Source organism: Cynocephalus volans, chromosome 17 (genome assembly GCF_027409185.1).
Source record: "Cynocephalus volans isolate mCynVol1 chromosome 17, mCynVol1.pri, whole genome shotgun sequence".
Taxonomy (NCBI): Eukaryota; Metazoa; Chordata; class Mammalia; order Dermoptera; family Cynocephalidae; genus Cynocephalus; species Cynocephalus volans.
This window is the reverse complement of record NC_084476.1, coordinates 23495972-23518783: the sequence shown is the minus strand read 5'-3', so window position 1 is coordinate 23518783 and position 22812 is coordinate 23495972. Positions and strand designations below refer to the sequence as shown.

General features: G+C 44.4%; 1 protein-coding gene across 1 annotated transcript; it reads left to right on the top strand.

Moving 5' to 3' along the window:
• Positions 1-1853: 1853 nt before the first annotated feature.
• BSPRY (B-box and SPRY domain containing) lies at positions 1854-21882 on the top strand. The gene is made up of 6 exons (XM_063081670.1): positions 1854-2024; positions 5419-5517; positions 13520-13750; positions 15445-15470; positions 20976-21100; positions 21301-21882. The coding sequence occupies exons 1-6, from the start codon at positions 1854-1856 to the stop codon at positions 21825-21827; spliced, it is 1179 nt and encodes a 392-aa protein (XP_062937740.1). The 3' UTR covers positions 21828-21882.
• The last annotated feature ends 930 nt before the right edge of the window (positions 21883-22812 follow it).

The window sequence follows — 22812 nt, the reverse complement described above, 5'->3', positions numbered from 1 at the left end:
TCACCCTCCCACTGGGATGCACTGAGAAGCTTCTTTTGATGCCAGGAATGCTTTCCCCCCAACCCTTGCCAAAGGACCTCACACGATTTACATTCTGAAACCTGCTACAAGTACATTTACAGATCTTCACACATATAATAAAAACATTTCTTTTTTTTTGTCAGCTGGCTGGTTGGGGGATCTGAACCCGTGACCTTGGTGTTACAAGGCTGCGCTCTAACCAACTGAGCTGACCGGCCAGCCCAAATAAAAACATTTATTATCCCTTTGTGTATATCAGACACCCAAGCTAAACACTTTGTACAGAAGATCTCATCTAATTCTTGAAGCTGCCCTCTAAGGTAGACACTATTATTGTTACCACTGTTGTAGAGATGAGAAAACTGAGACACGGAGGGACTAAGTAACATGACTAAGGTCACATAGCTGTAAGTGGCATAGCTGGGATGGAAACAATGACTCAGTATTCCACTCTGTGCTCTCTCTACTCGCATGGTGTAATATTTGTCTCTTTGGGGTGACAATGCATCCATGCTGGATGATGACACCACTCAGTACTGCTCTGGGTAGCTCCGTGGCTTTAGCTGCCCTCATCCTCCAGAGGCTAAAGCTGTAGGGGCTGAGCAGGGAAAGGTTCTATCCCCTTTGCGTAGCCATCCCTTAGAGGGGCTTCAGGGTAGAGGTGCCTGAGCCCCTATGAGCCTGGGCATGTAATGTTTCTCTTTTAGATTTTTCTCCCATCTGTGTCCAGTTCTGCTGAACCAAGAATACTGTCCAACACACCAGGCCTGGACCCTTCCCTCTTTGGCTGAGTTCTCTGATCAGATCTCTGCCAATACTCCTTAAGGCGGGATGTGGGGTTGGGGAGCAGGGCTGTCCTTGTATGCTCAGACAGACTGGACTGGATTGAGCAGAGGGCTCAATCTGGACTCAGACTGATATATCAGATCCTGTGGGGGGAAAAACCCTAAAACAGCTCAAGTACATGTTCCCGTTATTCTTTCTGGGATGGGGGATGGATATTTCTTCCACCTGCTTATATGCATATTCTGTTTTCTTCAAAATAATCACGCAGTACTTTTTTCAGTGCTAGTTTTAAAAAGTTCCAAATATTCAAATTCAGAAAATTCGGATGTAAATATTTTGGGAAAATCAGCCTTACCTAAATGTTTCTCCTTGGGCCTCAATAATGCAATTAAAAAATTATAAGTCGTAGTAAACTTAAATCAAATAGCCTGGGTTTCACTCTCATTGCTATCAATTAGTAACTATGACCTCCGGCGAGTTACTCAACTTCCATAAAAATGGAACATAATAGTACCTTCGTCATACTATGAGCAGTCGCTCAACGATTGCAGACACTGTGTGCCACATGCTGTTTTAAGTGCTTTAACTCATTTACTCCTCAGCCCAAGTCTATGAGGTAGGTAATCTGGTCCGCATTTTACAGCTGAGGCCCCCGGGGTACTCAGCCAGTGAGCGCTGGATGGGATACCAGCCCAGGCAGCCTGACAGCAGGGCCGAGCTGTGCTGCTTGTCTAAAGCTGCCTCTCGGCAGGGCTGTTGTGAGGATCACACGGTAGAACGCTTGGAAAACGCGTAGTCCTTAAAACGTGCTCAGTAAATCTTCCGAGGGTCACCTTCATATCTGCTGTTTTATGAACTTAAGAATCACAAAGACTGCTGAGGCGGGCGGGACCCCGCCCGGGGTCGGATCGGGGTGCGCGCTGGGTGGGAGGAAGTGCGGCGCCAGAGCGCGCGGGAGCTCCGGGAGGGGCCGGGGGCGGGGCCATGGAGGCCCCGCCCAGCAGCCACCTGCGGCAGGTGGAGCGCGCGGCGCCGGGCGCTCGGCCATGGCCGCGGAGGGCGCGGGGCCGGGGCCCCTGTGCCCCGAGCACGGCCAGGCTCTGAGCTGGTTCTGCGGCTCCGAGCGACGGCCCGTGTGCGCCGCCTGCGCGGGGCTGGGCGGCCGCTGCCAGGGGCACCGCATCCGCCCGGCCAAGGAGCGCGCCGAGGACCTGCGGGTGAGCGGGCGTGGGCGCCGGAAGGCGCGGGGCTCCGGAGGGAGGGGGCGCGCCAGGCCGGACCCGGGAGGGACGGAGGAGCCTGGGACCGGGCCAACCCGATGGCGGGTGCAGGAGTTCGCGCTCCTGGGTGGCTTTGGCTGTAGAACCAGGCGGTTAAGGGTGTGGCCCCTGGAGTCAGGGCGACCTGAGTTCGAATCCCACTTCCTCTCGTCCTCCCTGTGAGTCACGTAACTCTCTGAGCCTCAGTGCCTTCATCTGTAGTTTTGGGGCAAAATAATAATAATTATAGGCTGGCGTTGGGCAATAAAGGGCGCAGCTACTCCGGAGCAAGGTGTGCCTCAACTCCCGCCCATGTGGAAGCTGACCTCTGATGAAACCCGTCCCTCCTCACCCTCAGTCCCTCGATTCAAAACCCTCCCAACACTCCACCCTTCAGGTTTCCTGGTGAAGTGATCTCTTTTCCCTTTCAGGATTGGTCTTGACTGTACTTCAAGCTGGTTTCACCTGGATAGACGGAGGGGCAGGGAGGATATCAGGATCTCCCCTTCACCCAGGGTTTTTCCCACCTCCACTTCAAGCTTGACTCCAGGCTGGCCGCCTTCCTGTCATCACCCTTCCCATGAGCTGCTGAGATTGGAGAGTCGAAGTCACCTGGGGCTTCCTCCCTCCTTCGCTGTAGCTGTGGCCCCTGGGGATTTCCTTACAATTTGATTAAAGGGCTTGATTCTCCCAAGCCACCCTGGAGTTCAGCCCTGCTATGAGCCCTGAGGGCTCTTGCTGAGGACTTCATGTACTCGGACCAGACTGTGATAAACACACATTACAGAGTGCTGGGGACAGGAGGAGTTCAGTTATTCAGTGACACCCAGAAGCTCCTGGTTGGTCTTACCTGTTGTTACCACTACCAACAATAATGCTGATGAAAATAAACTTGGATAATGTGGTATAGTCAACTTGCCTAATGGATAGAAACTTTGCAAATTCCAAAGCACTTAAATATCTGTCATCTCATTCCATCCAGACCAAGCCTTTGAAGTGATGGCCCTATCCACCTTTTAAAGATGAAGAAACTGAGGCCCAGAACAGGGCAGTAACTCCTCCAAGTTTCCTAATGTTCAGGGGCTGGGTGGGGGAGTCATTGATGAGGCAAGAGGAAAAACACCTCTTTGCTTCCTTGGGTGGTTGGAGGGAGGTACTGATGCTAATGGGGGTGAGAATTCCCATGAAAACCTTAAAAAGCAGCCATCTGCTGGATCTGAGTGGCGGAAGGGATGAAGGTTGGGGCAGGGTAGTCGGCCTGGTGCTTGTTTTGGAATGTACTCTGCCCCAGGGAGCCTTCCCAGAATGCCCCCTGAGGCCCTATGCAGTTCATTTCCTTTGCCTGAAGGGAGGCGACTCTTGCCCTTTCTCCCTCCAATTTACAGTAGATTATATCTTTTGCACATTTCTTCCCCTATCCCTCCAGCCAGCAAAGAAATTTCACCTGAGAGCAAGATTGTTACTGAACTGGGCAAAAACACCAACAGTTCTACTGCTCTCTCACCTTCTGGATTGCTGCCTTGTAGCTTTTCAGAAACTAGTCTCATTTTCCTCAGTCCCATGGTGCATGGTGATTACAGCTTCCTCTTAGTCAATTCAATTCTATAACTTTGTACTTGGACCTGTGAAGTGTGAGACTAATTCCTACTTGTTGGGGGGAAAGATGACTGAGTTGCCTTTTGGAAGATGGAGCTGAGGCAAAACACTTTAGGAGAAATAGTGGAGAAATAGCTACTGCTTGGAAAGGCTACAGTTACTACCTGGAGAAATGGGAGGAAAAGCAGGGGCCTGGCCATATCCCCTTGGGCAAGTTGCTTCTCTGTGGGCCTCAGCTTTCCCATTTCCACACTCTCCCCCTGCTCTCATGGATGACGCTCATAGCCTTCGGAGCTGTGAACTGCTGAACCTTTTGTAGTCAAGGCAGTGGCTATTCATTCATTCGTTCAACAAGTATTTATTCAGAGCCTTCTATGTGCAGGAACTCTCTTCTAGATTGTGGGATATAGAGAACAAGTCAAAGTCATGGTGCTTATTTTTCAGTAGTGGGGGACAGATACAAAAAGTAAACAAACACATAATATATAGTCAGAGAGTTAAAAGAGCAAGGAAGAAAAATAAAGCAAAGTAAGAAATTGGGTTAGGGGGTAGGGGAGATGGTCAGGAAAGGCCTCTTTGAAGAGGTGACGTCTGAATGGAGTCGTGAATGAGATGCATGCACACATACACACAGACTGCTGGAGACAGAAGGAACAACAGGTGCAAAGGCACTGAGGTCAGGACAAGTTTGGTGTGTTTAGGAACAGAAGAAGGCCAATGAGGAGAGTGGTAGGAGGTGAAGTTGGAGAGATAGGCACAGTCACATTGGCTAAGGTAAAAAAGTTGATCCTCACTGTGAGTGTATTGGAAAGCCCTTGGAGGGTTTTGAGCAGGAGCATGACCTGATCTGATTTCTTTATAAGGTGGCTGTGGCTAATGGGGGCAGGTTGGGGGTCAAGAATGGAAACCCAGTGAGGAGGTTCTAACAGTGTTTCCTGTGAGAGATGATGGTAATCTGGGTAGAATAAGTGGAAGTGACCAGAAGTGGCCAAAGGAGAGAGAGAGACTTTGGAAGTGGAGCTGATAGGACTCATTGATGGATGAGATGTGGGGCTGGAGAGAAACCCCTGGGTTTTTGGTCTGGGTAGTGGTTTGGTGATTGGCAGTGCTGTTCAATAAATGGGGATAACTTGGGGGAGAGCAGTTTGAGAAGTCATGTTCTGCTGCTGAAGTGTGGATGTGGAAAGTCAGGGGGCTGGGTATGATGGAGGGTTGAGAGTATATGCATGTGAGTGGTTAATATGATGGGGCCTGGGATTTGGGGATGAAGAAGGAAGTGAGGCCACAAAAGGGGATGATGGGCAGTGAAAAGTTGTGTGACTAATGTGTTTTTGGTCCCAACTGAGCTGAATTGTTTTTTTTTTTTTTTTAAAAGATGACCGGTAAGGGGATCTTAACCCTTGACTTAGTGTTGTGAGCACCACGCTCAGCCAGTGAGCGAACCGGCCATCCGTATATGGGATCCGAACCCGGGGCATTGGTGTTCTCAGCACCACACTCTCCCGAGTGAGCCACGGGCCGGCCCTGAGCTGAATTGTTAGAATGTGGTTGGTGAGCTAGAAAGATAGGACATGGTGGGTCCACTGTGGGATCCTTGAAATGAAGATTTTGAAAATGGTATAGTTTTGATAATGATGAGGTCTGGGATATGACCATGGGAATGGGTGGCTAAGGTGGGGAAAGGAAGAAAATCATTGGAATGGAGTGAATGGCTCATATCCATAGATCAAGACACAATGACTTGTTTGTGTTGCAGAACAAGATTGTGGACCAGTGTGAGAGGCTGCAGTTACAGAGTGCTGGCATCACCAAATATGTGGCTGAGGTCCTGCCCGAGAAGAACCAGAGAGCAGTGGTAATTCCTCCCTTTTCCCCTCTCCTCTGGACCCCCTCCCTGGATAAGACCCTATCCCTAGGGACTTGGACAAATCTAGGATCCCTTTCCCAACCTCACAAACTCATTGTGCTACTAGCAAAGCTGGATGTCCAGGAAGGATGGTTTCCCATCTCTCTGAGCCTCAATTTTACCATCTGGGCAGAGTGGCCTTGTTCTTAGTACCATATTAGGTGCAAAAACTCTGCTAGAAAATTACTTTCTTAGGTATCTAAGGGGTAGGGGATCAAAAAAGGTAGCATTCTTCTATCATCTAATTATTTTGTGCTCAGCCCCAGAATTATAAAATAAGTAACCTATAGACTTTTACATTGAGTATTCTTTATGACCATCTTATGCAGTAGGTGGCAGTAACATCCCTGTTCACAGATGGGGAAATGGGTCTTTGTAGAGGTTAATTGACTTGCTGAAGGCCCCACAGCCTCCTGGCAGAGTCAGTTTTATGACCTGGGTCTTCTGACTCCCAGACCAGCACTCCTCCTGCTACATCTCACTGCTGATCCTTTACTCAGTGGACTCATTGCCATACTCTTAAGTATGCTCTTCAGGGGCAGGGGCTATGAATTTCTGTCTGCACATCTCTTCCTTCCTCCCCTATAGTACAAGGAACAGGCTTGGCACGGCCTTAGCTAAGGATCTTTTAATTGCATTGAACAGACCCTATTGAACTAGCATAAGCAGCGGAGAATTTCCTAGTAGGATATGGGGGTCTCTCAGAACCTAAAGGGGACTAGAACCAGGAACCAGAAAGCTGCTAGGAGTCCAGGCAGCTCTTTGGTGTCTATCTCTGCTTCATTTTGCATGATGATCTTGATATCTCAATTTTTCTCTCTCTTTCCTCCACCCTGTATCCTTTTTATTTTTTCTTTCTTTTAAATTTTATTTTATTATTACATAATGTAAACATATTTTTGTGGCCCTTTACCAGTTATTTTCTTGTCTTACTCCAGGGGCTATGACCTCTGCACAATGGTAAATAGAAGCTAGGGTAGTGGGTCCTGACTTTGGGGGGGAAACTTCCAACATTATTTATTTAACAGATCCTTACCGAGCACCTAGCATGTGCAGGGCACTGTTCTATGTGCTAGGCATTCCGCAGTAAATGACACATTTGAAAATTTCTGTTTTCATGAAGCCTACATTCTTGTCAGGGAAGAGGGACAATAACAGATGAAATATATGGTGTTAGAACATGGTAAAGACTGGATTGCAATTATATGTGCTGTGATCAGGAATAACCTTATTCAGAAGACTGATATTTGCACAAAATCCTAGGAGGTTAGGGAATGGGCCATACATCTGGGGGAAGAGTGTTCCAGAAAGAGGGAGTGGCAAGTGCAAAAGTCCTAAGGTGGGAGTGTTCCTAGCATGTTGAAGGAGCAGCAAGGAGACATGTGAGGTTGAAGATGAGTAAACAAGTGAGAAGGCAGTGGGGAGCTGGACTGATTCCTCATTGGCTACGTAGGGACTTTGCCTTCGATTTTGAGTATGATGAGAAGCCATTAGAAATTTTTGATTAGAGTATGATGGTATGACTTAAGATTAAAAAGCAGCACTTAGGGTGCTATGTTGAGTGACTATAGGCAGCAAAGGTAAAAACAGGGAGACCAGGGCTGGTCCGTGGCTCACTTGGGAGAATGTGGTGCTGATAACACCAAGGCCACAGGTTCAGATCCCTATATAGGGATGGCCAGTAAGCTCACTTGGGAGAGCATGGTGCTGACAACACCAAGTCAAGGGTTAAGACCCCCTTACCTGTCATCTTTTTTAAAAAACAAAACAAAGCAAAAAAACAGGGAGACCAGTTAGGAAGTCATAATAATCCAGGTAGGAGACAAGTGGTTTGGATGGACCCAAGTGATGGTGGCAAAATTGGTGAGAAGTGGCTGGATTCTGCATATATTTTGAAGAAATAACAGGATTTGCTGATGGATTGGGTGTGGGCTGTGAAAGAAAGGAAGGAGGGGTCAGGATAACTCTTAAGTTTTTAAATTTGAGTAACTGGAAGGATGGAGCAGCCATTTACTGGGGTGGGGAAGATGAAATCCACATGCATGTTTAGTAGTGGTTGGCAGGGGAGGGGATTAGAAGTTCAGCTGTGGACATGTTAAGTTTAAGATACCTATTAGACATCCAAGTGAAGATGATGATTAGGTAGCTGCATATATGAGTTGGGAGAGGGCTGGGCTGGAGATAAGTTTGGGATTCATCCGTGTATGAATGGTATTGAAAGCCATGGGAAAGGATGAAATCACTAAGTGAATGAGTATAGTTAGGAAAGAGCAGGGGTCCAAGGACTGAGCCTTGGAGCACTTCCACATTTAGCCATTGAGATGGTAGGAGGAACCAGCCCAGGACACCAGGAAGGACCAATTAATGAGATAGGAGTAAAACTAAAACAACATGGTGTCCCAGATGGGTTTCAAGAAGGTGGGAGAGATCATTGATATCAAATGCTGCTGAGCAGTCAAAGTGAGAACTGAGAATGGACTGTTGGATTTCGTAACGTGCACATCACTGGTGATCCTGACGAGTTTTGTAGAGTGGTGGGGGTAGAAGTCTGATTGGAGTGGGTTTCAGAGAGAATGGGAGAAAAGCAATTTGAGATAGTTGGCACAAGCAACTTTTGAGGAGCTTTGCTGTAGAAGGGAGCAGAGAAATGGGTTGCTAGCTAGAGAGAGATAGGAGATCAAGAGGGATTTTGTTTGTTTGTTTGTTCGTTTTGCTTGGGAGGAATTACTCTATATTTGTATGCTGTTAGGAATGGTCCAGTAAGAGGGGGAAACTCCTAATGGTGTAGGAGAAAGGGGAGAATTGGTTACAGCAAAGGGAGCTGGGATCTAGTAGACAAGTGGAAGCGTTGGCCTTAGGTAAAAGCATGCATAGCTCAGCCACAGGAACAGGGAAGACAGAGTGTGTGGGCACAGGTGCAGGTATTTACAAAGGTGATGGGCAGAGCTTCTGGAAGTTCTCTTCTGATTGCTTCTATTTTCCATTAATTATCACCTTTGCTGTAAGTTTTTTTTTTTTTTGGCGGCTGGCTGGTTTGGAGATCTGAGCCCTTGACCTAGACCTAGGTTTTATTGGCAGCACACCCTAACCAATGCACCAGTGCTGTAGGTTCTTAATGATACTATTTGTCAGTTTATAGACAGGTTTTGTTCTCCGTCAATCTTAATGCAGTGATACATTGATGGATTTTCTTTTTTCCTTTTTTATTTCTTTTTATTGTGGCAAAATATATATAAAATAAGGTTTGCCATTTTAAGCATTTTTGAACATACAGTTGCACGGAATTAATTACATTCACAATGCTGTGTGACCACCACTTCTACCTATTTCAAAACTTTTTCGTCATCCCAAACATAAAATCTGCACCCATTAAACAGTAATTTCTCATTATTCCTTCCCCCCCGGTTTTGGAAACCTCTAATTTACTGCTGTCCCTGAAATTTTTTTTCTTTTTAATTTATTTTTTCTTAATTGACCCATGATAATTGTATATAATATGCAGAACAATGTGATATTTGTGTACATTTATACAGTGAGCAATGATCATACCAGAGTAATTAGCATATCCATCAGCTCAAACATTTCTCACCGGTTTGTGCTGGGAACATTAATCATCCTCTCAACTAGCTACTTGATGTTATACAGTAAATTGTGGATTGTAGTCTCCTTACATTGCTGTAGAACACTAGATCTTATTCTTTTTATCTCTCTACAATTTTGTGTCCATTGATCACCCTCTCCCCATCCCCACATTGATGGATTTTCTAAGGCTAAACCATCCTGGAATTCCTGGGGAAAACTAACCCAACTTGATCACAATGTACTTAAAAAATTTTTTTTTTAATTTTGAGATAATTGTAGATTCACATGCAGTTGTAAGAAATAATATAGCCATATCCCCTATGCCTTTCATCTAGTTTCCCCCAATGGCAAATCTTGCCCAACTGTGTAGTACAGTATCATTCCAAAAAATTGACATTGATACAACTCACCTTATTCAGATTTTTTCCAGTTTTACATGCACTTATTTATGTCTGTATATTTAATTCTGTGCAGTTTTATCACATGTATAGATTCCTGTGATTACTGCCACAGTCAAGATACAGAACAGTCCCATCACAAGGATTCCCTGTGCTACCTTTTTATAGCCACACACACTTTTTCCTCCCCCTTGTATTATTGTTAATACAAAATTTCTGGATGTGGATTGCTAATCTTAGTTTAAAGTTTTTTGTTTTGTTTTAGGATTTTTGCATCGTGTTGAGGAGTGAGATTAACCTATGAAATTCATTTCTTGACAGTCCTTATCAGATTTGGTAATAAGGTTAGATAAGCCCTATTAGATAAGAGTTGGGAAACAGAACTCTTTATTTTCACTGCAAGAGTTTAAGATTGCATAGAGTTGTTCTTAGTTTTTATCAAAGTTGCTACAGGTTCGTTTATTTTGTTAGTCTTTGGAACCAGCTTATAGTATTTTTGATCTGCTGTTTTGTATCTTTGTTTTTTATTTCATTGTCATTTCCTTTTGTCTTTATATTTTTTCCCTACTAATTTATTTTAATGTACTCTGTTTTTTAACTTTCTGAGGTGGACACAGTCTATTAATTTTAGTCTCCCTTCTTTCTCAAGGTGAGCATTTAAAATTACATCTTTTCTTCTAGGTATTGGTAGAACTACATAAATTTAGTATTTTTATTATTATGGTTTATTCTTTGACTATGAGTTATTAGAAATGTTTTAAATCTCAATATTGTTTTACTTTTTAAATTTATTATTATTATTGATTTCTTTCTTTTCTTTTTTTTTTTTTTAAGATGACTGGTAAGGGGATCTTAACCCTTGACTTGGTATTGTCAGCACCACGCTCTCCCAAGTGAGCTAACCGGCCATCCCTATATAGGGATCCGAACCCTGGGCCTTGTTGTTATCAGTACCACACTCTCCTGAGTGAGCCATGGACCAGCCCTTGTTATTGATTTCTAACTTAACTGCATTGTGGTCTGTATGACAGTGATTGTTTGAAATCTGTTGAGACTTGTTTCATGCCCTAAAATATGGTTTCTTTAGGCAAATGTTTAATATCCACTTGAAGAACTGTGTAGGGTTCTATATATATCAATCTTATTAATTGGTTCAAATCTCCTCTATACTTAATTTTTTATCTCCCAGATTTATTGATTACTGCCAAGAGGCTTTAAAATTTTTATTGCATGGCTGTAGATGTCTATTTTTCTTCATAATTCTGTCAGTTATTTTTATATTTTGACAGTATGTTAATCAAGCATTATACAATTTAGATTTTGTTATATATCCAAGTTCTTGGTAACTCATTTCTAATATCTTTTTTTTTCTGTGGCTGGCCAGGACAGGGATCCAAACCCTTGACTATGGTGTTATAACACTGTGTTCTAACCAGCTGAGCTAACCGTATTATCTTTTTTTCAGTGAACATTTTACCTAGGAATTCCTTTTGAATAAAATAAAGTCTGTTGTGTCCTTTATTCATTCATTATTACACCAGCAAATATTTTCCTGTTATTTCTTTTATTTTTTCCTTTCCTTTTTTTTTTTTTTTTTTTTTTTAGGTGGCTGGCCAGTAAGGGGATCTGAACCTTTGACGTTGGTATTATGAGCACATGCTCTAACCAAGTGACCTAACCAGCCTATCAGTTAATGTTTTAGGTGTGTTTTATAACTGGATTTTATTTTTTGTTTCCTTTTTAAAAATAGTCAATCTGATAATCCCTGCCTTTTAACTATGAAGTTTAATCAATTTATCACTATTGCGATTGCTGATATACTTGGATTTATAGCTATCATTTTATTTTGTTTTCTATATAGGTTGGTTTTTCTATGCTTTTTTTCTTTTTTTCTTACTTTTTTTGAGTTAATTAACCCATTCCCTCTCTTTTTCCTTGCTGGTTTGAAAGTTATACTTTCTGTTTATGGTGTATTGTTGGTACTCCTAACTTTTTTTTTTTTTTTTTTTTTGGCTGGTACAGGGATTGAACTCCAGACCTTGGTGTTATCAGCACCATGCTCTAACTAATCCCTAAAATTTTAACATGAATACTCCACAATGTCTAAAATGAATTAAGCATCTCTAGCCTCTTCCAGAATAATACAAGCAGTGTAGAATGCTTTAATCCAATTACCCTTCTGGTGTTACATGTTTTTGTCCAATATTTTAGTTAAATTACAACTTTAATAAATTCTTCCCATTCATAAGAAATATTCTAGTTTTGATTAGAGATGTCTTTATTGTGCTCTCATTTTTGTATGATAGTTTAGATGAGTATAAGGCAAACAACAGGCCTCAACCAGGGCAGTTGAGTCCTCAGCTTTTGATTATACTGACTTTCGATTTCCTTTCTATTTCTGGACCCTGGAGGATTTTCATTACTTAGTTGCCAGAGCAGCTACACTTTTGAAAAGGATGCTTGAGCTGTTTTTCCTGCATTTCTGTGTTTTGTTCTGAGAGGATTTTTAATTTATCTACTCTATCTTTGGAAAGGGAAGTTTTTTTCCTTTCTCTGCTATCCTTTTCTGGGAATGGCTCAAGAAACTTGTTGAAATTAACTAGAGTCTTTTAAGCAAGCACAATCTGATTCATCTTGGGTCAGTATCTGTTCTTGTTCCAGGTCACATAGCACAAGCATGGCTGCAGGGGCCCACCCCTCTGGGTTAGACATCGAGGTGGGAAGAGGGAAGAGTAATAGCTAATGTTATTGAACACTTATCATGTGCCAGGCTTATTCTATTTACTTCATATGTATTAACTCATTTAACCCTCACCATAGTCTTATGAGATAGGTACCATTATTATCTTCATTTTACAGATTAGAAAACTGAGGCATAGAGAAAATAAGGAGCATGCTCAAAGTTCCACAGCTAGTGAGTGGAACAGTTAAGATTTAAATCTAAACACTGTCTCTAAAGCTTAATTTCCTAACCACTATGTTATGTTGCCTCAAGAGAACACGGTGAACTTGGAGTCTGAACTCCTGGGTTCACTCGTCATTCACATAGGCACTTTCCCCTCCCCATCGGTCAAATTGTGGGTCTCAGTATCTTCTGAGATGATTGCCCCCTGCACTGTACAAAGCAGGTCTTCAGGGACAAGACACAGGGAAAGCTGCTGGCTATCCCTGACTTTCTGACATAAAGGAGGCAGGTTTACTCTCACTTGGCTGGCAAGAGTACAAGTGCAGGTGCTTTATGCAACAGATGCCTTCGGGGAGGATTGGTTACCAGGTGGCATCTGGTATAGGGTTAGACTGAGAGTCAAGAGAATTGGGTTCCAGTCCCAGCTCTGTGACTTGTCATGTGAGCGTTACCAAGATTTTTGACTAAGTCAGGAAAAATTTCCCATTCAGCCAGACACTGTGCTAGGAGTTACAAGACACTTGTTAATATCATTGGCTGAGAATTTATTTTGGGAACCTTCAATGGCAGATAAAAATTCCACCACGGACCCAGTTGGAATAGATAGCTTTAGAAGTAATAAGTTTTTTTTTTTTTTTGTCTTCAGACACAGTGAAATATCAATTGGATCACTGTTGGTATGGATCCTGTTGATGAGGATGACATTTTAGGCCCTTGTTCTATGTAGTTCTATGATTTTCTGACCTTGATCCCTTGGCCTTGGTATTTTCAAATGTGAAATAAGCAGGTTATTCTAGTTGAGCTCTAAGCCCTGCCCAGCTCTTCCATTCTGTGATCATGGCTGCATGAGATATGGCCTGGATGTCTGGATCTCAAATTTCTTTACACTAAACCATATTTGGGAAGTCTTTGGGCTGGGATGTCAAAATAAATGGCTTAAGTACTGTTACTACCCTTACTATGCCCATGGCAGACCATTACTAATCAGCTTGGCACTCCTTCCTGCTGAGCCCAAACCCTCGTAAACCTGATTGGGGCTTTGACTCCTCATTTTATCCCTTGTCAGAGCATGGCCAGCGCAGCGAGGGAACTGGTTATCCAGCGGTTGAGTCTGGTGAGGAGTCTGTGTGAAAGTGAGGAGCAGCGGTTACTGGAGCAGGTGCATGGTGAAGAGGAGCGGGCCCACCAGAGTATCCTTACACAGCGAGTACACTGGGCCGAGGCACTGCAGAAGCTTGACACCATCCGCACCAGCCTGGTGAGCACGCTCACCCACCTGGACGACCTCCAGCTGATTGTAAGTCAGACAAGTATGAGGCCCGACCAGTTGGCCAGACTCCCCAGAAGTTTGAAAACATTGAGAATGTTTATTGTAGAAGGTGGGTGGAACTGAGAATTTGGAGAACGGATGAGTTGCAAAGATTCTTCACTTAACCAAATTTTAGCCAGGCTCTGGAACCTTTTCCGAGGCCCATCTGTGTACTTTCTTATAAAATCCAGATTTAGCAAAGAACCCCACCAAGTCTGCCAGAACCTCCTATCCTTAATATCCGATCACTCTGCATATCTGATCAGGTTCCTCATCCTCCCTCATCCCCCAGAAGATGTCTGATCACCCTGGCCTGTCTTCAGCAAGAATCCTGTTACTTTGGTTTAGCCAGAATCCCCCTTTCCTGCTCCTTGGCTAGAAATTCCCACTTGACTATGCTGTATTCAGACTTGAGTCCAATCGCTCTCCCCCACTGCCAGACCCTGTGTGGTCCCTGCACCTATCATGATGGTCCTGAATAAAGTTTTCCTTACTGTGCTTTAGCAAGTATCATTGAATAGTTTCTTCTTTAATGTGAGGCAGGGGAATAAAATTATACAGATTTTGTTTTGGTACCTGATAACAATATTCTTCAATAGTTTCAAATGTTTACTTAGTGCCTATTATATGCTAAGTGTTGTGCTGACAGTTAGGATATGGAAGGATATGTGCTATGGTAGAGCTAGGGACTCCACAATCCAGGCTGGGGGGAGGAGGGGTCAGGGAAGGATTCCTGGATGAAGTGACTCGGAAGCTGATACCTGAAAAGAGTAGCTGTGCTAAAGGAAGTGGGAGGCGGAGAGAGTTCAGAAGCACAAAGATAGAACACTGTACTTGGAGGAGCTGGCAAAGGCTCCAATAAGAAGATACAGAGCTCATCCTTAATCCTACCACCCAGAGATTACCAAGGTTAATATTTGCTGCTTTCGGGCCGGCCCGTGGCTCACTCGGTAGAGTGCGGTGCTGATAGCGCCAAGGCCCCGGGTTCGGATCCCATATACGGATGGCCGGTTCGCTCACTGGCTGAGCGTGGTGCTGACAACACCAAGTCAAGGGTTAAGATCCCCTTACCGGTCATCTTTTAAAAAAAAAAAAAAAAAAATATATATTTGCTGCTTTCAAAGTGTTTACATATCCTTTCAAAGTGTTTTATATAGATGTGCAGATGCCTACAGTTTTAGGGGACAGTGTAACATCTGAGTAGAAATGCTGAGCAGAGGAAGGAGAATGTGGAGCAACTGAGTTGTCCCACTGCATTTTCAAGTAGGACAGTTGCCTGACTGCCCTAGATTGTGCACTCTTTTAGTCACACAGTTTCCGTGTACAGAGCACATTCTGTCCCAGACACTGGGACAGTCACAAAAGAGTCTAACCATCCAGGAGCTAACGGTATTCAGGCAGATGTATTCAGTGTTCAGGGTAAATAGGTGATGGTCCTGAAGGGGAATTGAGGGGAATCCAGAATGCCATGAGTGATTCATTCTGAAAGTGTGTTATGAGTGTGTGTGAAGAACAACCCATAAATCCATAAAGCTCTGTGCTGGGTCTCAGAAAAAGAGTAGAAGTTTTTATTCTAGAGTCTGTGTCCACATAGAGCCCTTTATGCTAGTTAAATATGTTCAAGTCTTGACTACCTGCTGGGTTTCTGGTACCGAGCCTGACTTTGTTTTCTTTTCTTACAGCAGAAGGAGGAGGAGATTTTCGAGAAGTGAGTATGGCCCCTATGTTTTGCTTGGGCAGTCACGGAGCCCTTTAGGCCTCAACAGTCCTTTGCATTCATGCCCTGCTGTTCTTGAGAGAAAGCACAGGGCGTGCATCTGAGTGGCTTTCCTGGAGCCCGGCCTAATGGACAGGGGTCTTCCTGCCCCTGGCTTGGAGAACTGCTTTAGACCCCCAGGGAAGGGCAGTGAAATAAATACTTACTAGTCAGAGGCTTGCCACAGCTTTCTTAAATATTATCCAATTTAAAAATGTAGTCACGGGCCGGCCTGTGGCTCACTCAGGAGAGTGTGGTGCTGATAACACCAAGGCCATGGGTTCGGATCCTATATAGGGATGGCCGGTTGGCTCACCGTGCTGACAACACCAAGTCAAGGGTTAAGATCCCCTTACCAATCATCTTTTAAAAATAAATAAATAAATAAAAATGTAGTCACCCCTCTCCCTCAGTGGAGGACAGAAATAAAACATAGTCACCCTGGGCCGGCCCCAGTGTGGGTGACTGCACTCGGATGAGTGCAGCACTGGTGGCGCTGAGGCCACGGGTTCGGATCCTATATAGTGATGGCCGGTGCGCTCACTGGCTGAGCATGGTGCAGACCACACTGTGTCGAGGGTTGTGATCCCCTTACCAGTCAATCAATCAATTAATCAATCAGTCAATGAAAAAAAAACATAGTCACCCTGTTGGAGGGTTTTACTACCCCCATCTGCAGATGGAAACGCTGAGGCTCAGAGAGGGGAAAGGACTTGCCTAAGCCCGGAGCAGGGCCTTGGATCTACCTGACACCTGTCCCAGGACTGTTTCCTCTACCTCACTCCCCTTTTCTCTGATGAAAGAGTGTTTGAAACTTAAGTCTGCATTATCACTCAAATTTTGCATTTTATTTTATTTTTTATTTTTATTTTTTTTAAAGATGACCGGTAAGGGGATCTTAACCCTTGACTTGGTGTTGTCAGCACCAGGCTCATCCAGTGAGCGAACCGGCCATCCCTATATAGGGATCTGAACCAGGGCCTTGGTCTTATCAGCACCACACTCTCCCAAGTGAGCCACGGGCCGGCCCCTACATTTTGCATTTTAATTATTCAATAATAAAAACATTTCACCAGGTCTTACCTGGCTTCTGAAAGGGTGAGAGCCAAGAGCCTGAGGAAGTGGGCCAAGAAGGTGTAATTTGCCAGGCAAAGTAATTAAATTCTCAAACCTTCTGCACAAGATTTCAGAGCTATACTTATAGAACACGGTTCATTCTTCTTACTGACTTATTTTTATATTTAAGTTTCCATAGCAATATGTGTGCGTGAGAGAAAATAATTCCAATATAAAACCGTTTAAAATTAAAAATGAGTCTCCATCGCCCCTACCCAATCCTCTTCCCGAGGTGATCAGTTTTAATAGATAGATGTGTGTTTTCTGGACTTTCCTATGTATAGTCATAGCAGAGTATGTGAGTGTTTTGTTTTATTTTTGCCTCTTAAGAAAAAAATTTTTTAAACACAACGAGATCATTTTATACTTGTTCTACAACTTATAAGGTTCTCTTGGATATCTTTCCATTTCAGTACATTTAGATTTACCTCACTTTTATGAAAGTCTCTGAAGTATTGCACAGTGTGGATGTACCCACATTTATTTTACTGTCTCCTTTTAATTTTTTAATTATTTAAAAAATAATTTTAATTATTTTAAAATTAATTTATTTTAATTGTGAAATTAAAATTTTATTTTAATGCAGGCTTGGCCTGTTCCATCTTTGCCCTTTTGCAAACTTTGCACACTTAGGAGATACCTACCGGAGTATTTAGAAATAAAAGCTCATGCTTTCGGCAACCTGCCTTCAAACAGGCCGGAAAAAAGATAAGTCTTTTATGTATACACTAGATAGATATGTAGATAGACAGATAGACGGATAGATAGGTATGCAGGAAGGACAGAGATAGTCTTCTCTTTCTCCTTTTTCTCCTCTTCCTCTAACATGGCCTGCCCTCAATATTAAGACAATCTGAATTTTTAAAAAATTTTTGATTTTTTAATTTTTTATTTTGAAATATTTCACATGTACAGAAAAGTTGCAAAAGTAGTATAATGAGCTTGACCCAGAAATACCAGTTAACATTTTGCCACATCAGCGCTTGCTCTCTCTGTCCTTTGTCCTGTCTATCTACATATCTATCTAGTGTATATGTAAAAAACTAATTTTTTTCTGGCCTATTTGAAGGTAAGTTGCAGAAAGCATGAGTTTTGTTTTGTTTTGTTTTTCTTTCTTTTTTTTTTTTTTTAATAAAAGATGACCGGTAAGGGGATCTTAACCCTTGACTTGGTGTTGTCAGCACCACACTCACCCAGTGAGCTAACCGGCCATCCCTATATGGGATCTGAACCTGTGGCCTTGGCATTATCAGAACCACACTCACCCGAGTGAGCCACAGGCCGGCCCCAGAAAGCATGAGCTTTTATTTCTAAATACTTCAGTAGGTTCTCCTATGAACAAAAACATTCTTTTACATAACTCTAGTATAAAATTCAGGAAATGTAATGTTGATGCAATACTATTATCTAATGTACAATCCATATTCAGATGTTGCCAGTTGTGCCAAAAATGTTTTTGACTGTTTTTGTTTTTTCCTGGCTTATCTTGTCTCTTTTAATCTGGATTTGTTCCTTTGCTTTTTTAAAAAAAACATTTTTAAAGAGTCTAGGTCAGTTTTACAGAATATCTCTCAATTTAGGTGTATTTGATGTTTCCTCATGATTAGATTCAGGTTACACATTTTTGGCAGGAATGCCTCATAAGTGATATGTCCTTAGTTCATCATATTTAGGGCACATGATGTCCCATTGTCCTGTTATCAGCGATGTTAATTCTGAGCATTTGGATAAGATGGTGTCTACCAGATTTCTTCGTTATATAGTTACATTTTTCTCTTCTATAATTAATAAGCAATCTGTGAGGAGATACTTTCTGTGTGTATATCCTATTCTCCCTCAAACTTTCACCCAATAGTTTTAGCACCCTTTGATAATTCCTGCTTGAATTATTCATTTGTTTATTTGCTTATTTGTTCATTCACTTAATTCATATTAATACAGACGCATGGATTCTTTTTTATTCAATATATTGTAACCTATTACTGCCATTATTAATTTTGATGTTTGAACTATCCCAGATTTGGCCAGTAAGAACCTCTTTAAGCTGGATCCTGTGCCCTTTTGACAGTCCCCATCATTCTTTGAACATTTTCTTGTTCTCTGGTACAAGAAGATGTCCCAGGCTCAACTTGCTTTTTTTTTTTTTTTTTTTTCCCCTTGCCTCAGCCCTTGAATCAGGTATTTCTCCAGGGGTCTCACTTCCTTTAGGGAGGAATGATATTTAGAAGCCAAGATCTGGGCATTAAGTATACTCATTGCTACCGTCGTGTCTTTGCTTCCAGGCCTTCCTGGCGGACAGCAGACAGAGCTAGGAAATGTATGTGTGTGTGACTTCTTTATGCATGAGCTTGGATCACCACTTCTAATTACAATCTAACACCGCAGGGTTTTTCTTTTGCCTTCCCTCATTCTATATTTGTATGTTTCTTCTTTTAGTGAGAACCCTGGCTCCCAAAAACACAGATGTATTTATTCACCTCTTCAGTCCTACAGTGCATACAAAGTTGCTTGAGAATTGCTAAGCCCATACTACTATTGACATACCTACTAGTAGAGTTCAAGATTTGTCTGTAGTTCTTTTGTGCCATCAGGCTAAGAGTATATACTCACAAAGTATATCTGTGTTCAAAAGTTGTCAAGGCTCTTGTAGCTGGGAACTCACTTCTCTAACTGAGAAATGCCTTTGTTGGCTCTGGGGTCGTTCGCACATGGCTGGGCTCAGCTCTGACCTGACATGGCAACAGATCCTGCTGCACAGACTGGGCATCTGATCCCAGCCAGGGCCCTGCTGTATCCAAGCCCTATTTCACTTCCACCCCTTTGGGAGTTTTCTCTTCTGTACCATGAGGTAGCTAGTCTAGGTGGTACTCTGTAGACTCTAGTGTCTAGGTTTAGTTTCAGATTTGCCCTGGGATGACAGATTGGCACTGGGATGACATCGGCTCCTCTTTCTTCTCCACCTGTTGATGGGGGCTTTTCCAGACCAAGCCTCTGTGCTTTGAGAAGATGGCAACAGACCCTCTCTTGTCCTGACCACAAAGAGCCTTTGTTACCCAGCATTTCTAAGGCTCTGTTTACCTCATTCCTCCCAAGCTGGGACAGTCACTGACAGTCTTGCAAAGAGCTCACATCCATCAGGGACATGCCCCACCCTCCCTCCCCCTCTTCATTTATGGGCAGAGCTGTGAGATCTGGGGAGAGAGGGTATGTGCTCAGAACCACTGCCTCATCTCAAAGACATCTTCAGGATTAGAGGTGGTGAGAAAGTTCTTTCTCTAGAACCCAGGTCAGAGGGCTACAAAGCTCTGTGGTAAATCCCCACTTTGCCCTATACCCCTTTGAGATTTCACTTCAGATCAAGGAAGAAATTATGTTGAATGGTGCCTGGGCTTTATCCTGGGTTTGTTCTGTTTTCGCATGGAGGCAGGACTTAAATCCAGCTCCCCTTTTTAGCTGAGTGCCTTCTCTGAATCGCTGTCCTCTCCTGTCAAATGGGATAACCACTACCTCTTAGAAAACAGCAAGCCCAAGGGGCCGGCCCATGGCTCACTTGGGAGAGTGTGGTGCTGATAACACAAGGCCACGGGTTCGGATCCCTATATAGGGATGGCTGGTTAGCTTACTCAGGAGAGTGTGGTGCTGACAACACCAAGTCAAGGGTTGAGATCCCCTTACTGGTCATCTTTTAGAAAAACATAACCCAGCAAGCCCAGAGCCTGGTTCCTGGATGAATGGCAGTTCTCCCCTCCTACGCATCTTATGTTGCAAATTACCTCCAATAAAACCCAGTCCCCACTGTGAGCTGAGAGAGAGTTATTAGGAGCAAAGTGCTGGGACTAATTTGTGGTTGGAGTGATGACTGATGGCTCCATCCTTTGTGACCCCTTGGGGGGGGTGTTTGCACTTTAAGGGCAGAGGAGCATCTGTACCTGCTGTGCAAACCTAGGGAAACATTACTGCTGCAACACGCTTTGGAGGGAGTGGGATATTTTCTGGGCAAGATTGTGGAGTGGTGAGACCACCGCACAGAGGTTCTAGGGGCTAAGGTGCTAATCTCAGCTCTGCTGTTAACCTACTGAGGGACATTGACTTCCCCTCAGAGCACACTGCTTCTGGTATCTACTACTGGCATGCCTCCCTGTAAATTGTCTGCCTTCCTGGAATTAAGGCTCCTGGGAGGCACAGGGGAGCTTCCTTTTGGCTCAAGCCAACTTTAGGGTCCCCTGTGTGGAGCCTGGCTGCCAATCTTGGTGTCACCCTGGTGGGAGGAGGATTTTACTTCTTCAGAACCCTTCCTGAATCTTTGTTTGTTTGTTTGTTTGTTTGTTTCCCCTGCATAAGGGCCGAGGAAGCAGAGGGCATTTTGGATCCCCAGGAATCGGAAAAGTTAAACTTTAATGAGAAATGCACTCGGAGTCCACTACTGACCCAACTCTGGGCCACAGCGGTTCTTGGGTCCCTCTCAGGTTAGGAGCTGCTGTGCTGGAGCCTAGCACTGTTAGTAGCAGCTGGGCTTCTATCTGTCTGTCTGGGGTTTGCTCCTGGGTCACACTGGGAACCAGTGCTTCTGGGATGGCAACTAGTCCAGTGATGCTGGATGTAGGATGGTCGGGGTTTTAAGGCTGGAGGGTGGGCCCTTGGCAACTCTGAGAATTCTTTCTGGCAGGCACAGAGGACATACGTATTGATGAACGTACCGTCAGCCCTTTGCTGCGATTGTCAGATGACCGAAGGACCCTGACCTTCAGCACCAAGAAGTCAAAGGCCTGTGCAGATGGCCCGGAACGTTTTGACCACTGGCCCAATGCCCTGGCTGCCACCTCCTTCCAGGCCGGGCTTCACGTCTGGATGGTGAATGTCCAGAACAGCTGTGCCTATAAAGTGGGTGTGGCCTCAGGCCAGCTACCCCGCAAGGGTTCTGGCAGTGACTGCCGTCTGGGCCACAACATCTTCTCCTGGGTCTTTTCCCGCTATGATCAGGAGTTCCGTTTTTCACACAATGGCCAGCATGAGCCCCTGGGTCTGTTGCGGTGCCCGGGCCAACTGGGCGTGCTGCTGGACTTGCAGGCCCAGGAGCTGCTCTTCTATGAGCCGGCCTCAGGCACGGTGCTCTACACCCACCATGCTTCCTTCCCTGGGCCCCTCTTCCCAGTCTTTGCTGTGGCTGACCAGACCATTTCCATCGTCCACTGACCTCTGGCCACAGGGAGGCCAAGTACACCTCCCCACTACCCTTTTAGGCCACATATCTACCCAGTGTCCTTTTCCCAAGTGAAGTATGGTGCTTCTAAGGGAAATGGGGCCTGTGCCCAATGGGCAGCTTTAGGAAGGGTGGGGATCTATTTCAGATCTGGATGCAACCTTTAAATGCTGGGAATATGTGGGAAACCTGCTACTCCCGGGGCCTTAGTCTCCCAGTCCACCACACATCTGCCCCACTGAGGGTGTCCTGTTTACCACTTTACCTTGGGCATCCAGCATGGTGCCTGCATAGTGAGTGTGCAATACATCATTTGGCATATGAGTGGATGAATGGATGGACAGACGGACGGATGGATGGGTAGGTGGGTGGATGGTCAAGTGGCTGGGTAGATCTGGTGGACTCTGGCAAAGCACTGCCTTTTAGCCCCATGCCTCCAGCGTCCTGGGGAAGAAGTGGTTCCCTCGCAGAGAAGGTTGGGGCCAAAGCTTCTTCATCCCCTCAGTTCAGTGCATCTCCAGCTTTTTCATGGCGTGGCACATAGAGAAAATATCTTTCTAGCACACAGGGAAAACCTGGAAGAGATTTAGAACTCCTGTCAGGCTACTCCTGGCCAGAGGACCCTGGCCTGGGGGGTTGTGTTGCCCCTCTCCCAGAGCCCAAGTCCTGCCTAGGCACGCAGACCAGGGGATCATATCTTCTGGTACCCTGACAGCAATACAGCCATCGGCTTCTGTCTCAGACCTGGCAGCTGAGCTTCAGCCTGTGCCCAGTGGTGATAACAGGGATGAACTCTTCCTCCTTTTGCAGCCGATGAGTGTTCACACCTGATGGCCCCCTCTGACATGACATGGAGGCCCGGGATGAGGGCTTCAAGCCAGCAAGAGCTGAGGGAGTAAGAGGGCCAGCCTTAGAGGACACATACACTATTAAAGATCCTAAAAGATTTAAAGATTTCTTCCATGTTCTTTGTTGGTA